Raw genomic sequence first — 16,637 nt, forward strand, 5'->3', positions numbered from 1 at the left:
TATTCCTCCCTTTGCTGTGCCCACTTGCTGTTTCTAATAATAATTCTTTCTCCTGTCTGTAATGCTGCTGCATTACAACACAGCCTTTAGTGCAGGGAAGACCTCCTCCTTTCCTGAGCTGCTCGTGATAGTAGTTCTTTCTTTGTACAGCACCAAATACTGCCCCCTCTGGAGCATGATAAGCCAAAACCAGTGCATGAGATAACTAATTTTTTCTTCTCTGTCAGCTGGAAGAGCCAGCTTCACCTACCATTTAACAGCTCCTGTTGTCCTTTTTCTTTCCATCTTCCCTTCACATCTTTCCCTCATATTCAGGCATGTGCTGTGGCTGAGTGAAACCAGGGTTTAAACTGCAGCGGCACATGTCTCATGTCTGTAAGCAAAGTGCTCCTTTGAATCTGAGATCTGTAGAAAAATTACCTTCTGGCAGCTTTTCTAAAGATACCTCACAGAGGGAAATTGTTATGTTGTTATGCTTATTACTACTGTGCTTAATTCTTCACGCTTTTATTTCTTTCTTGGTTGAACCCCTTATTTCTTTTCCTGATTATCTTCTCCTAGAAGGAAGACTCTGTTTGCCTGTGATGTGATTTAGTCTGAATATTTTTATAATGTATTTTCTGTATGGTGTTATTTTACAATCCTCATTAAGAATATTTTGACATGTAATGAGTAAGAAACCAGTCCATTCTTGAGCAGGGCTCATGCTTTTCAAGTGTAACCTTTACGGATTTTGAGTAGGACTTTCTACCATACCATGTACAGGTATAAATACACTGGACAGTTTAGAAGTACTCCTGTTTTCTGGGTGCAGTACGCGGCAGAACCAGAACATCCCCTTAACTGTCCTGCAGGAGAGTGAAACGATTGCATCCATTGTCACTGACCAAAGCTGATTATTTGTAGCATACTCGTTCAGTCATGCCAGAGGTGCTGGGTCTGTTGTGTCAATTCTCTCCCGCAGGCACTTCTACTTACATCTTCAGGTCATTAAGAGCAGAGGTAGTTTTATAATTGTGTGGGTAACTAAGGTTTCATTTTTCATTCTACTTTTAACTATGATTTAGCTGTTTTATTATAAAATAACCCAGGAACAAAGAGGGCGCATTGAGGATTCTGTGTTTAATTTATTATGTACTAATGAAATAGCTTTTCATAAGCACCCAGAGTCTTCTCCATTCATTCTGCTGTCTTCTGGTCACCTCCCTCTAAAGGCCTCAGTAGAAAATGAGATAAATTTTTGCATCTGTCTTACTGTTCAGGTGCTTACGGTTGAGTGAGAGAAGTACCATCAAAATGCTTGACAAACAGTGAGGTTAGGCTAAGTGAGTACCATCACAATGTTTGACAGTGAAGTTAAGCCAAGCGTGCTTGAAAAGCTGCAGATGTAATTTTTAGAGACCACAATACAGGGCAGTTCGAGTTCCTCAAGAATTCTGTTCAAAGCCTGTTTCAGAATAAGCATTAAATGTCTAATTCAAAGCGCGCTCATGGAGGTGTGCATTGAGTGTTTTATTCTGGGTCCAACATGCAAGTCTTTCTTTTTTATCATATGAAATACAGATGGCAATCCGCATTAGAACCAGGTAGAAGGCAGGTTTGGAATGCTGAAGGGTAGTGATGTTTTCACGGCAGGAACTATTGTGAGTTTTTTTAATTTACCACTGTTAGCTGTATTTCAGTCTTTTTGCATCACTGTTCTATTGCTGAGTATTGGTTTTAATGGAAACTAAAATAATGAACAAACTTACAGGTTTTAGCAGAAGGTCTGCAAACATTTTGCCATTCACAACACAATGATTTCCCCACTTCTTCCACCTGGCCTCCTCGGTCACTCCGCACTCCCCGGTTAGAGCTGCAGTACCCTAATGATGTCAGTACCTATCCTTGTTTTAAGCCACAGTTTTGGCCGTGTTCAGCAGTAGTGCTTTACAGTGTCAGATGCTGATACTAGCTGGTTTTCGTTTTGACCTGTCCTGTTTCTCACCATCATTGCCAACCGCTGCTGGTTGTGCCAGGATGATAACAGTCCCTGGAACACTGAGAGCACCCGACGTTAGTGATGGTCATCATTGCCTTAAACAATATAAATTATAGGGGTGATAATATGCAATGGAACTGTTACATTTTCAACACAATCTATTTTTTATTGTCTTTGCCAAGTTCATGGGACATACAGTTGTATCGGAAGTCTTTTATTGTAGTAGAACATTGCCTGGCAGGCAGGTCCTCTATACATAAAACCCAAAGTTGCTTCTTGCAAATGAACCTGAATTTTTTGTAAGATTCTAATTTTAAAGGACGCAGGATTTTGTTGCTTCCCCTCTGAACTAATAATCTCTTGCATATTCTAATTAATTTTTTCTTCTCGCATCCCTTCTTTTCATACTTGTGCTTCTCTATGTTGTGGGGTTTTTTTTTGTTGGTTGGTTTGGGGTTTTTTTGTTTCTTTGTGGTTTTTGTGGTTTGTTTTTTTTTTTTAGGTAGGTTGTTTTTTCTTTAGGTCTCTGCTTTTTGTGCTTTTGGCCGCTTTGCTTTAAAGTGGAACTTGATCAGCATTTATTGATATTTTGATCTCTAAAGCAATACAAGCTAAATCTTTGATGTATGAATATGCATGTTGATGTATGTGGTTTTTAAGATTTCAGCTTACTCAGTTGCAGAGTGAAGATATAATTTTGCAGGTACTGTAGTGTCACATCTTCTGTGAGGAATGGTCCATTTTACCAGTAGGGATTCTTTCTTGGAGATACATTTGAGTGACTGAGACTTGCTTCCATTTCCTCTCTTTCAAAAGGTAAAACCCTGCCTGTTCTAGAAAGCGTGCTCCTTCTCTGTGCTTCTGCATGTAAGTCTCTGCCTCTTACTCCTCACCCCAGCTACATAATACCACATTTTAGCCTAAACTCAGGCTACTGATTGCCTTAAACCATCTGTGTGTCTTGATTGCAACATACATTTTTTTCTTTTCGGAACCTGCGAATAAAGGAAAAACTGCATGTCCTAGCGGAGTGCTCATTTTTCAGGTCTCTGTGGAATGTCAGAATGTGGTTTGTTTCCGAGGTGCCTTCACCAGCAGCCTCTGATAAGAAAGCAGGTTGTTCCCTCTGCTTTCAGCAGCTTCTTTCCGTGAGCAGAAAAGGTGCTTTTGCCCTCTGCTTCAGGAACCTCTCCTCTCTCCTCTCTCCTCTCTCCTCTCTCCTCTCTCCTCTCTCCTCTCTCCTCTCTCCTCTCTCCTCTCTCCTCTCTCCTCTCTCCTCTCTCCTCTCTCCTCTCTCCTCTCTCCTCTCTCCTCTCTCCTCTCTCCTCTCTCTTCTCTCCCCTCCCCTCCCCATTTTTTTTCTCCTTTCTCTGCAACAGCTATTTTTTCTGCCTTCTGACACCTTTCAGATCAGCAGGCAGTGAATTTTCTAGCGTGTCTTCTGTTGATTGCATAAATGGCCCTCGGTGCAGTGGGTCCAGCGGGCTCCCTCAGCGTGCGAATTGCAGTCGGTATTACTTGCCCATGCCAGGGCTACCGCAGGTTCAGTTGGCCAGTGTTAGCAGTGGTTGGGGTAGGTGGATAGTATAGTTTAAGGGTAGCATGAAATGAAATTTACTTCACCATTGAATAAAAGATATACAGACTGTATGAAACATACTTTGCAATTTAAGCAAGCTCCTCAATTTTTCAAAACGTATCTGAAGCTGCTCTGGAGTGCCTGGTCTACCACAGTGGAGTGCTGCAGAATCCAAGGGCCTCGCCGCAGGATTTAGGTCACCCTTGCTGCGGAGCACACAGGACCTGGGGTATTGTCCCTCTCCCTGAAATTCCTGAATCACCTCATGGCTGCTTCTGACATCTGTTTTTAGCTCTCACTGTTCCCTTCAATTTCACATGGTGGTGCTTTAAGTACTCAGTGTTGTTTGTTTGATGCTGCGTGAATGTAAATGTTTAGAGATTTCAGACACAGCCTGGTACTTCACAATATTCATGTCCTGCTTGCTAGGCTCATGCCAACGGCTTTTGACATCTGGTTGGTATGTTCTGAACTCTCTGTCTGGCACCCACATTGCAGTTACCTGACAATAAACAGATGCTTCCTACCTTTGTCTGGAACTCTTCAACAAGTGGTTTGTGCAGTGCAGCCCATGTCCTTGCACTAGTACTCTAGTGCACTGTCAGGTGGGTGTATAAAAGACAAGGGAACGTGTGCTGCATCTTGTCTAAACCGGGAAATCATGAAACGGCTTGGTTGGCAGGATATGCTCACTGACTGAGCCCCAAAAGCTGGGGGGAGCTGCCAATTTCTTCTGCATTTGATAGGCATGAAATGTTTGTTCAGAAAAGCATTTCTGAAGCCAACGTGGATATTCCTGACAATTGATGAAAGTTGCTTCTGGGTACTTTCCAATGACTGCAAGGAGTTAGCTTTGCCATTTCCTGGCTTGAATTGGGACTTGTAGGTAATTGTTTATGCAAATAGCATCCAAACAGAGCATCTGCACAAATGGAAACTTGTTGCTTAACAAAAGTGGTTACCAGAACCGGTAGAGAAGTTGCTGAAAGTAAAAGCTCTGCATTTGCCCACTTAGAGGTGTGCTTATCTTGCACTAAAATTCTTAGCACAGAAGTGCCAAAGGCCTGGCAGCCATTTTCAGAGGAGCACGTTTTGTTGCTGCTGCTGAGAAATGTATAGCTCACCTTTGGATGATCAAAAAGATAATTTTATATCTATGTATATTTCAAGTAGGATTTTAAAAGCCAGTCTGCCTTTTTAGGCTTTCATATTCCCTTATTTGCTCAATACTAGGATTATGTATGTTACACCTTTGGTTTTTGTTCAGGTGATTACTGCACGGTATGACATTTTGGTCATATGAATAGTAAAAATAGATCTGCAGGTATAATTGTGGCCAGTGCAAGCCATGGAATGAAACAGTCATGAGGAAGTAGAGAAGAAGCAGGGTATTTTTCAGCATTCTGTCCAAAATTGCTATGCTTTAGCAATAGGAACCAGTGAGCTACGGTTTTCAGCAGTTACATAAGAAAATGAAATGTAAACAGAACTGAGGCTAGTCTCTCTAAATACAGCTGCAGGATAAACACCTCTGCAGAATGGCAAATTTAGAGAGGATTTCTTTGTCCAAGTGTGAAACCCAAGTACTGTTTGTGTTACAGTTCTTTTGTTGGCAGTTTTGTGTTTGTGAATACAGTCCTCCAAGTTATTTTATGATTCTTGTACCACTTTTATTTTAATTTTGCTGTTAACTAGTGCATTGTGCAACAATTAGTCCTACACTTTGATTCTCAGTTGTTATTTTTAATAAGCCTTGAGAAGAGTAACCTGTGGAGAGTTGCATGCTCTTTGTTACCATCCCCATGGATCTGTACATGCATCTGATCTGGATGAGTTCATAGTAAAGCTCAATTTTTTGAGTAATATGGCTATTTTCTTCTTCATAGGACTGAGTTTGCCCTAAAAGAAATCATGTCATCAGGAGGAGCTGAAGATGATATTCCTCAAGCAGAGAGGAAAACAGTGACAGACTTTTGCTACTTATTGGATAAATCTAAACAGCTATTCAATGGCTTAAGGTTAGTGCATTTTTGACAGTATTCCTTCAGAAAGTATTGGAACATAGGCTTTAGTATGTGAGTGATGCTCAAGTCAGTTGTACAATGAACGTTTTGAACTCAACCCCAGTAAGTTTGTTTAGGAGAGAACAATATGCACCTATGTATGGGTGGTTTTGGACCATGTAATAATGCCTGTAGGAGTAGGGGTTCATGCATTGCTTCTGAGACAGTAGGGAAGAAACTGTGAGAAAGGTGAGCCAAGCTTCTCGATCATGTCAGTTAACAGTAAACTAGAAGTTGGAAATGCTGTGAAATTGATAGAATTTGAACTGAAATGTTACGTATGAAGTACACAATTAAGGGCGAGTTGTGGCTGTATACAGACAACTGCATGCAAGTCCAAAACCCCACAGCCTCTGCACCAAAAAAAAAAAAAAAAAAGGGATGAGAAGGATTGGCCTAGGTGGGTGGAAAGGCATGGGGGGAATGTTTTTTGGGAAGAAATTTAGGAAGTGATAAAGAGCAGCACCCAAATTATAGCCTGAATGTGTCTGGTGAAACAAATACTTAATCTGAACTGTGGAGAAAGGTAAAGTCTGCATTTATCTACAAAACCTCTGCAATGGCATCTAGAAAGTCTAGCTGTTTTATCAGCGCCATTAAGAAGGGGAATGAGAGTAAGGGGAGTTCAAGGAAAATAGTTCACATTTGGACAGTGATACAGGCATCCTGTGTATGTCAGTATATGCTGAGTTAAAGATTATGTATTCAAGAGCTGTTTCATTTCTAAGCTTTGCTGTAGTGTCTCTTAAGCAACATGGTTTTTAGCTCATATCTTGTTGGCAGTTCAATGTCTTACTGGTCTGAGTAATACTGTATGTTTGGGCCCATATAGCTTGCTGTTATTCAAACACAGATGGTTAGCAAAGATGTTTTTAATTCCTTCCCCCCACTCCCCCTGCTATTGATAATCCTTTCATGTGCTTTAGAAGTTGATTACCAAATCCAAAACAAACAGTTTGTGCTCCAAAATCTGAATGGTAAATGGGCAGTAGAGACAAGGAGCTCTTGGTGATTGCATTCGGCACCCCATGAAACAGGGTCTAAAGCAAAAGGACCGAGATCTTGAGGACAGGATTTCCAGGGCCATAAATGCCATTACATCGGCTTTCTGAATCAGCTTGCTTGAAGTTTTGGCCTGAGTCACAATTAATACAGTTCATGTCTGGATGTGTGATGCTCAAGTTCAGATCACAATGGTGGCAGAGCACCTACAGCCACCCTGTCTTTTCCTTTGGGCATGGAGAAAGTTAGTACTTATATCAGATTTCCAGATGAGATATGTAGTTTCCATGTGTATCCATGGTACTTTGCCAAAGAGAAACCTTCTTATCTAGCTACATGAAAAGAAAATGGAAAATACCTTTGGATGGAATTTGGGCAATAAAAATAAAGAGATGGGCCTCAGCAGTCACCTCTGCTGTGTGAAAATAAGAAGTACCGGAACAGGAACCTGCCTCTGTCCTTACTGTAACTTGATGCAGTAAATGTAGTTGCTTCTTGCACTGGACTTGACCGCCATTTCACTTATAAGGCCTGTGATTCCTGTAGGCATAATGGCTGGATAAAGCAGCATTATAATTTTCAGATATCTCCTCTGTTGGTGCTTGTTCTCTTCTGGGTAGTTCACCTGGAAATAACTTGGCAAGTATCCTAATTCTTAGTCCAGTTGCTTGCTTTTCCATCTAGCAGAACAAATGCGTTTGATGCATGCGTGCCTGCCTGCCGCCTTCTGTTTGATGATGATGATGGCCTTTGCTGTGTTTTATGCCATTCTCTTGTCCCTACATCTTTCATGGAAAAGAAGTGATGGGGGAGGGAGAGGAGAGCAATGATTTCCTTCCGCAAACCTCCTCTGGGCACTTCAGCTACAGGGAACTGAGCCTATAGCTGTGTTGGCAGCGGCTTAGCTGTTGCTGCTGCCAAAAATGCAAGGGCTCAGCCTGCCACGTCTTTGTTTCAGTAGCATTTCCTTCCTCTCTTCCCAATACAGATGCCAAATACAGCATTTGAGGAAAATATATGATGGTCTGCCAAGGTTGCTGCTCCAAAGTATACTTCATGCTCACACTACCCCCGATACCATCTTTTTGTGGCTACGCCTGCTAGAGTAACTTAGAGGGGAGGCTGTCTTTCTAATGGCTGCACCCACTTTCTGAACACCCTGGGCTATAAGTTATAAACCCCTGTTAATGAAGTATGTTCCAATCGCTCTCTTCTCTCCTTTCCCCACTCCCACTTGCCTTTTTCCAGGAAAAGGCGGGAAAGAAGGACCATGTTAGGAAGCAGTTTTTCATGGTCTACTGTCAGCCATTATTATTTTCTTTTTAACGTTAAAAAGTGCTTAAACATGTTCAGTATCACAGAGAAGCTTGAAACTTGGAGAAACTTTCTACATGTATCATACTAGCCCAGATTATAAGGTCTTACGGCTCATTGTGCAGGCTGCAAGAATCACAACTGCTGTCCTTTCATGGAAAGAGGTGATAGTGTTTAACCATTTATTTTGTAGACTTCTAGTAAGATGCAAGCTGAACCTCTTAGTTCTGTTCCGCACTGCCGCTGCTGCTGATGTAGAATAAACAGGACCCTGTTAGCTTCAGGTAGTGCTGCAGGCTGTACCCTGTCTGGTACTGGGAAAGGACTGGCTTCTCACACCGATGCCATCAGTGAGGCAAGTTACTGTGCGTGCTACTGGTGTGCTTGCTGTCTTTGTGGGTCATTAGAGGCGATAGGGAAGCTACGCCACAATGCCGTTACCCGCTGCTGCCTAGGTTCTGGGAATAGGAGCCTGTAATTACTACAAGCCTATGAACATAAAAAGGAAATTGTCTTTTTTATCACCTGTCAAAACTGTGAATGTATTTAAAGCTCCGAATGTTAAACTTACAGTTATTGTAACTTTCCATTTTGAAGCATACTGCTGAGTCCCTAGGACTTTCTCAACATCTTCATGCTGTCCCTGTGTGACAACTTCCATGTGGTGCTGGCCAAACAAACCTCAGCACCTTTAATTGGTTTTCAGCCAGTATTATCTGGCTTCTGCCAACAGCATGGCTGAAATGAACTACTGACAGAAAATGAATTATGACTACCTAAGTAGTGCTGGACTTTGCTGAGACTATACAGCAAGAATTGGATAAAATTCTGGACTGGCAATGGAATTTATGCACCAGCCACTCTAGTGTGGCAAGGGAACCAGTCTTCTGGGCCCACTGTTGAGAAACCCATCCTTTTTGAACATCTGAGTTTGTCTTCATGTCCAGTTTGGAATATTTTAAAAGCCAAGAAATTGGAAACAGTCTCCAGTTGTTAGAGGCTATTGTAATGAAGTGTGTAACTGTCTTCCTTGTCTGGATAAAACTGTCCTAAATCAAAGCGTCCCCATTCCCTCCTCTGCGTGTGGGTTGCTTCTTGCTGCCACTTCCTCCCTCGTGTAAAGCAGATGGTGATCAGTAACAGCATGAGCGAGTACCCCTACCACCGCCTGTCCTCTACCCAGCATCCACAGCCAGGCACGCCGCAGGAAGATGAGGCTGTTGCCTTTTTCTCTCCATATTGCTCTAGTATCCTTCTGTAGATCTGGAAGTAGCAAAATATCTTACTGTAACATAGGTCTTTTGATCTCAGGTTGGGTGTGTAATTGCTTCTGGATCATAGAATCATTAAGGTTGGAAAAGACCTCTAGGATCATCAAGTCCAACCATCAACCATCAGGGATCATATATTCCCTCTGTCTCCTTCAGTGGGAGGAGCTGTATTGATAATCCACTCTGCAATCAACAGAGTCTTTAGTATTCTTTTGGGCTATTTCTCACCAAATAACGCAGATCCTCTGATCTGATTAAAGAAAAAAAAAAATCTGCACTAAATGTTCTCTTTTGCTTACGCATCCGTTTTCTCACGGCAAAATTTCTTGATACATGAGAGCAACACGCACGATGCTCAGAACACAAAACAGTAAATGGATAGCAGCGATGGCAGCTTTTGTCTGCAAAAATCTGGTGAAACCACGTAATGTATTGTCATAAATGAAGTTTTATTACAGCCATGTCAGAATACTATCAAAAGAACAAGTGCTACTGTCTGTTTCCATGGAGATCTTTCCTGTTCCCTGGGGAGCCGAGGAATCGCGTGGTATTGTGCAGCTATGCCAGCTGCAATTAGGCAAGCACGCTGCTTGAGAAATATGCGTGTGGACACCCAGCAGTGACCGTGGACAGCAACGGCCAAACACGTGTACACTGCGCTAGCACAGGCTTTTCAAAATGCCACTAATTTTCATATATTCAAAACTAATGTGCATCGAGTTGAACTAGGCTTTATATGAATGCTTAGGCCCATACAGAGGAGGGTACAGCATTGAGGGAGTGACAGGGGTGTGCAAGGGAGGATGACGGGAGGTGTAAGGAGCATATTAGCTTACTGATGAGGGATATGTGCATAACCGTGGTCAGCAAATAGTTACCTGCTTATGTCTTAATTTGTGCACATACCTACTTCTTGGTGTTTGAGAGAAGGGTGTGCTTTCTTGCTTCCTCATGTTAAATCTTTGCTCAAATGTCCTAAGCAACTTGGCCTAGAAAGCCCAATTTACTAAGGGTAGTGTTCTTTGAGTCAACTTGCTAATTCAGCCATTCTTTAAGTTAGTGCTGGGGAACTCTGATGATTTTTTTTTTTTAATTATCAATTTTAGTGTTGTTTTGTATTTGTATTCACTTTTTTTTTTTTTTTTTAACATTGAAACTTGTGATGTGCTAAGTAAATTTAATGCTACCTCTGGCTATAGCAAAGCCTTAATGTATATTTGGACAGTTTCTTAACTTCTTTTGTTTAGCTAAAAGTTTACATCTGTTATAGCACTAGAAAGTGGTGAATCATTTGCTGCAGTAAATGCTTTAAATTTGCATGTGTTTGTATAAAGCTGTGTTTGGATGAAGATGTTTGTGCCCTGAAGGACGTGTGTATACTCCTGTTTACCCCTCGCTACACTAAAGTATGTTCCAAGATACTGAGCAGCCAACTGAAAGTTTGAGGGGATTTTTTCCCCCCTTCCTTGTAAAATCCTGCCCAGATTCTTTGGCATCTTCACAGAATAGCAGCAGCAAGTACTGGAATGGTTTTCCAGGCTGGTAAGAGTCATAGCTGATAACGGATTCATTTTACATGTAGTAACTAAGCTAGGTCCCCTCAAGCTGTGTGGGAAGTACAGTTGGCTGATGAGCAAAGGCATATTAATTTCCTTTTCTACCTAGGGTGCTGTTAAAGCAATTACAGTTAGCAGAAATGTGCCAGTACGCTGCTCTGGAAATCCTAGTGTACTGCTTTTCTTGTCTTACTCCTCCAGAAGACATGGCACAGTTTCCAAAAGGTGCTTCCCTCAGTCTCGACCTCCCAGGCTTGGAAGTGGAATATGCTGCTTTGCTGTGCCTGCCTGCTGAGGCTGAGGTGTTGGATGGTGCATTAACCAGCACAGTGCTTCAAGAGAGCATTTCCTGAAGAAATCATTCTTGAATCAAATGAAAGATAATGCTGTCTTGAAAAAGCTGTTTCCTTTCCATGTAGAGTCGTACACCTCCTTTGAATCAGCTTTGGTATAGATTTGTAGGCAACATGTGCTCAGTGAGACGGCGGTTTTTTGGTCTTCTCTGTTGCATGTGTTCCAAGATTCAAGTAACTCTCACGTGACGGCCTTCTGTTAGGTTTGAGCGCACAACCTTTAAAGCTAAAATTCTTAGGACTATATTGTAGTTATGGGGTGGGGTTGGAGGGAATTATATCACAGCATGGTAATCAAGTCGAGGTATGAAAGCAGAACTGAAGTGGATTGACTAACCCACCTTACAGTGCTGGAGACTGATATGAAAAAACCAGAAGGTCTCAGGTTCTGATGTACTCCTGACTCAGAGTTAGAGGGTGACAAATGTCGTGGTGATGATGTAACATGACCCAGTGAACATTGGCTCTGAGCATCCATATGCTTGCTTGACCTGGTGACATTTGGACACCTGATTTATGTGTGATGTTACAGGGTCTCTTTCTGAAACACAGTGAACAGCCTCATCCTTTTGAAAAAAGATCATTTCCTTAATGAGTAGCAGGAAATACTACCAGTCTAAATGAACTAATTTCCATTAGATTATTCTGCTTGCTTTTGGGTTGGGTTTTTTTTTTTACTATGATATTTTAAGGGTCCAATTTAGCTTTCTGTGCATATAAATATAAAATGACTTCTCTTTTAGCAAGATGTTAAGGTGTTTTCAATCACCTGTTGAAAAATGCATGTAGGAACAAGGTCATTTCCTGTTTGGGGTGACCGTTTGTAGGCTTGTTCTTAGGATGCTGTTGAGAACCTGGTATTACTGAAGAACCTTGATAAAGGCATGTTTACAGGGGTTAGAGAGCATGGATTCCTTTTTGCCCTTCAGGCTGTATTTGTCCATAAATATCAATGTTTTTGCGCATACCCAATCACTTGACCCATGTTAACTCGCTCATGGAGAGCACTGCTTCCATCTGCTGCTCTTCTCTGTGTTGGAGTGGCCATTCCAGAATCCCAGGCACATCTGGAGAGAACAGGCTCATGTGTACAGAGTGCCACATGTTCATAATAAATACCATAAAAATACACTGTAAATATACCATATGTTTCATAACTAACTTAAAAGAGAGTGTTCACCTGTATAACTGATGGATGCTGTTGGACAGAACTCAACCTTGTTGAATCTTTTGGGGAGGGAGAATCAGGCTTTTGTAAAGGGCCTGCTGTGCAGGGGGACTGTTTGTCAGCCTGACTTGTAGCTGGACAAGCACTCTCAGGTAGGATATTAAGGACTGGATATTGTCTGGCAATAGACACTAGAGTAACTAGAATAATTCTGCCATTCTTTGAATAAGTGATTGAAATACAGTTCCTGCATTTGAAGGACGAGTTACTGTCTTAGTAGGAAAAGTTATGGTTAAGCTGCACACCTTCAGTATGATGTTATAGTGGTGTACTTTTTGTATGGACCCGGCAGAGCTGAGGCAGTTTGAGACATTGGCTCTCTGTGTCCCCGAACAGTGACTAAATGTAGGCAATCACTCAGAAATTTGCAAAATGCATGGGACTTTTATTAACACCGGTAACTTCAATCCTTTTGCATTTGAAAAGTGACTAGAGAATTTGTCGGAAAGTAGGAAGCAGTAACTAGGAGGCAGCGCTGAGGAATTTCTTCCTTCTCCCAATACGTGCTGCTTTCTCATCTATATGCCTAGGCAGTCTTTCTTGTATATGTGTTAAATGAACATGCTCTCTGGCTTGTGGCACGTTTTTGGGAATACTATGGTCAGATCTTCATATATGTGCTTCCTACAAGCTAAACAGGGCTTCTCTGCAGATTCCAGTAACGACAGGTTTTGACAAACTACAGGAACGATGGTTCTTGTAGTTCCGGGTGCAGGCAGAGCAGGCAGAGTTATAAAGCATTTCAGGCCAGTTCTGACCAAAGCTATTCTGCCATTGACACAAATACGCTGCTGTCACGCTGGGCTGACTGGAAGCTACTCCCTAACTCTGCATTTGTCACTTGTCTGTTGCAGGGATTTACCTCAGTATGGGCAAAAGCAGTGGCAATCCTATTTTGGGCGAACATTTGACGTTTACACCAAACTCTGGAAGTTTCAACAGCAACATCGGTAAGGGAATGTTGTAGGCAGACACGTTCTGTGCATTTAAGTGCAACTTTCATCTCTGGTATGCCTAGGGGCCCCAGTTGAGATTGAGATTTCACTGTGTTATTCAAGCATGAAGGGAGGGAATAGTCACTTCCTGTAGCGAATTAAAATATTGCAGCGTTTTCAGTGTGACTTTTTCAACAAAATCTTTTGCTCTACTTGAATGCTTGTTGCTTTAATGTATTACCAAGGAGAAGCTGGGATGATGGCTTCTGCAATGCAGAACCCATCTGGAATGGTGTGAAGCGTCTTGCTGCAGCGTGGGCTCTGATCTGTCACACCTTACGTCGGCTGCATAGTCTGAGTGTTCTGGGAAGTTGTGACCTTTTGTTGTGTGTATTTTGTGCAACATGCTTATGTCTAGCTCTCGCAAGTTTAAGCAAGATAAATGGTCCTTGTTCTGGTGTGTGAATGCAGTGCTGTTGGCTCTGTGAGGGACTGCTACTGGGAATGCCACACCAGTAATGAAAGCTGAATTTGGCCCTACAGTGGCTCTTTGTCTTGTCTGGTGTGATGTTCTGAGAAATTCTGGAATGCCTTTTAATCTTTCTTTTCTCTCTTGCGAAATAGACAAGTATTGGACAATCGGTATGGGTTGAAGCGGTGGCAAATTGGGGAAATTGCTTCCAAGATTGGGCAGCTCTATTACCATTATTAGTAAGTAAGCACAGAAAAGGATTCGGAAGGGGAATGCAGTGTTAGCGGCAGCTCCATGCCAAACATCTGGATACTCAGTCAGGAGAAATGAATGTATCAGTTGAGTCATGATGCCTGTTTCTGAATGAGAAGGCCCTTGGGACTGCATGAGGGTGCTGCAGAAGAAGGCACCCATCAGCCTGATACCGCGCTGCTAGTCACGTTGATACTGCCTGAGGACTTACCTCCTACCTCAAAAGCATCTCTAAGCCTTCCATGTGTGCTGCATTTGACTCTTGTGCAGAAGTGTGATTAACAAGTTTGGGAGCTTAACGTTCCTTTAAACTTTTCAATTAACCTGTCACCTGTACATATGGGCACAAGATGGGCAGATTTGATTGTTATCCAAAATGGAATCCAAGCTCTGAAATCTGTCTTCTCAGCAGGCACAAAGGATGAGAGTCTGGCTTTCATACAATGTTACTTGAGGAGGGAGTTTTGCCATTGATGCACAAGATGGTTGAGGGGGCAGGAAGGGAGGGTTTGGCATGGATTTCCATCTGAAGCGGTGAGCTAATCTGGTTCTTCCTCCGCAGCTTGCGCACTTCAGAAACCAGCTATCTCAATGAAGCTTTCTCCTTCTATTCAGCAATTAGGCAGAGGTCATACTACTCCCAAGTCAACAAAGAAGACAGGTATGTCTGAAAGAATGCCCTCATTTTTTCAAGACTGGAATGGTGTATGAAAGCAGCAAATAACTATGAACTGTAGGAGCATAACTGGGATAAAATCAGTGTTGTTGGAGGAAGTTTCTTTTAATCATCCTGCTGTGATTAAAAACCTCAGTATAAATAAGAACTCTGCTGTCTATCTGGAGGAATATTCTATTATCTGGTCCTGGCTAGAAAGCTATTAGCCCCAGAGTTTTGTCATTTTGAGTCCTGAGCAGTATCAGCTCTGGAACCAGGTGTGCTGTGAGGGGAAGATAGGTCAGTTGGGCTGAAGGAGAGGAAGCTGTTTGATTCTAATCAGACTTTCCAGGGGAGCATCAGTTAGTACTGCAGTACAACAGCCCTCTGTAACTGACTGGGAGAGGGTCCAAGAACTTCAGGAGGCATAACGTCTTCCTTTTAAGACACTATACTGAGAAAGGTACACTCAAAGCAGGCTGTGTTGTGGCAGTGCAGAAAATGTGCTGCCTGCCAAGAACATAGATATAAATAAGAATAGGTAGAGAGCTCAGTTCTGGATCCTGATCTTACATTCTAGCCAGTAAGCCTGGGTTCCCTCATCAAAGTAAGAAGAAATGATCTGAAGTCATCATCAAGATAAGGAGCTTCCTGCCAAGCATTCAAGGATCTCTGGACATCTCTAGTCTTGCTAATGTGTCTAAACGCACCTGTGTGCCATAAAAAGACGAAAGTTTCCCTGCTCTGTTCTGATACCTGTTGATCCTATTATCTTCCTTAAAAATCTCTCAATTTCAGTCTTAGTGCTTGAACTGTTTCAGAGAAGGTAGGATTGACCAAGCATGTTTCTAGATGCTGTCAGAAGATTTTAGAAATGGATGAGTAATTATGGGCTATGCTGACTTACAGATCTCAGGTTGTCCCAGGTGGGTGAACTCTGAGCCAGCTGTGACTAACGTCTGATGCAGTGGGGTCAGATATTGCCCCCACTGGGGGCAAACTGGTCAAAAGGCTTGAAGAGCTAGCTATTGTATCTGACTCCTGTGCCTGTTCTCATGTAAGGAGACTGTGAGGAAGGGGGAGGCTGTGGCGTTCTTGATGTGTATTTTACGTCCCTGTACTCAGATTTAAATAAACCTCTAAGCAGCCAGGCAGCTATTGATATCCACCTGAATTCAGTTAGAACTCCTAATCTGCAGAGTGTTCAGCCTTGCTCTAGTCTTAAACTCCTCCTCTCCCATACCCCTGTTGCCTGCCTATGTTCTATTTTAATCTCAAATTTGGCTGTGGTGTTTTTGTTGTTTTAGGCCTGAATTAGTGGTTAAGAAGCTGCGTTACTATGCAAGGTTTATAGTGGTTTGTCTCTTGCTCAACAAAATGGATGTTGTAAAGGACCTTGTAAAGGTATGTTAAAAGGAGGATAAAAGTGCTAAGGGGTGGGAGGTTGCTGGTTATTTGGTGTTTTTCTCCTCATTAAGGAATCCATAATGTAGTGTATTTCAGTTGAAATATCACTCATTAGATCGATCATGTTAGCTGCTGCTGCAGCAGAGTTTTTCTTCCCCCCCATTTAATTGATTATGCCGTTGGATGCCACAGAAGGAAGGAATAACATGGCTAGATCTAAGGAAAGATTCAGTAAGATGTGAACATTTGGCTAGAGAAAAACTTTACAAATTTATGTAGTTAGTTAGGAATAAACTGCAAGATGCATGCTATTCATCTGAAAGTGTGGGGATCATCTGATAACTCTGAGTACATCTTCATTCTTGTAGTAGATTTAAGACATTGGAGGAATCTCCCCCAGCAACTCTTTGTGACACACTGTTGCTTAGAAAGCTAGTGTCTCCTACCTTGATGTTGAGCTTATTTCTCCTCCCTTGTAAACTGCTATTCCTCTGTTCCATGTCTAGAACACATCCTGAATACATTTTGCACCTTCCAGAGACCCATCAAAATTAAACCTTGCTAAATGA

At 42.1% G+C, this 16,637-nt stretch overlaps 1 protein-coding gene across 8 annotated transcripts in view; it reads left to right on the forward strand.

Annotated features, from left to right (window-relative positions):
- SCAI (suppressor of cancer cell invasion) overlaps positions 1–16,637 on the forward strand; it is a 44,135-nt gene that overhangs the window by 10,493 nt on the left and 17,005 nt on the right. For 5 of the 8 annotated variants that reach the window (XM_075112469.1, XM_075112461.1, XM_075112460.1 and 2 more), the window contains 5 exons: positions 5,447–5,578; positions 13,202–13,297; positions 13,907–13,993; positions 14,569–14,667; positions 15,969–16,065. In XM_075112469.1, the coding sequence (XP_074968570.1) occupies positions 5,447–5,578; positions 13,202–13,297; positions 13,907–13,993; positions 14,569–14,667; positions 15,969–16,065 (511 nt within the window). The remainder of the gene's footprint in view (positions 1–5,446; positions 5,579–13,201; positions 13,298–13,906; positions 13,994–14,568; positions 14,668–15,968; positions 16,066–16,637) is intronic. The other 3 variants (XM_075112467.1, XM_075112466.1, XM_075112468.1) reach the window with 3 other exon arrangements.

Source organism: Phalacrocorax aristotelis, chromosome 17 (assembly GCF_949628215.1).
Source record: "Phalacrocorax aristotelis chromosome 17, bGulAri2.1, whole genome shotgun sequence".
Lineage (NCBI taxonomy): Eukaryota > Metazoa > Chordata > Aves > Suliformes > Phalacrocoracidae > Phalacrocorax > Phalacrocorax aristotelis.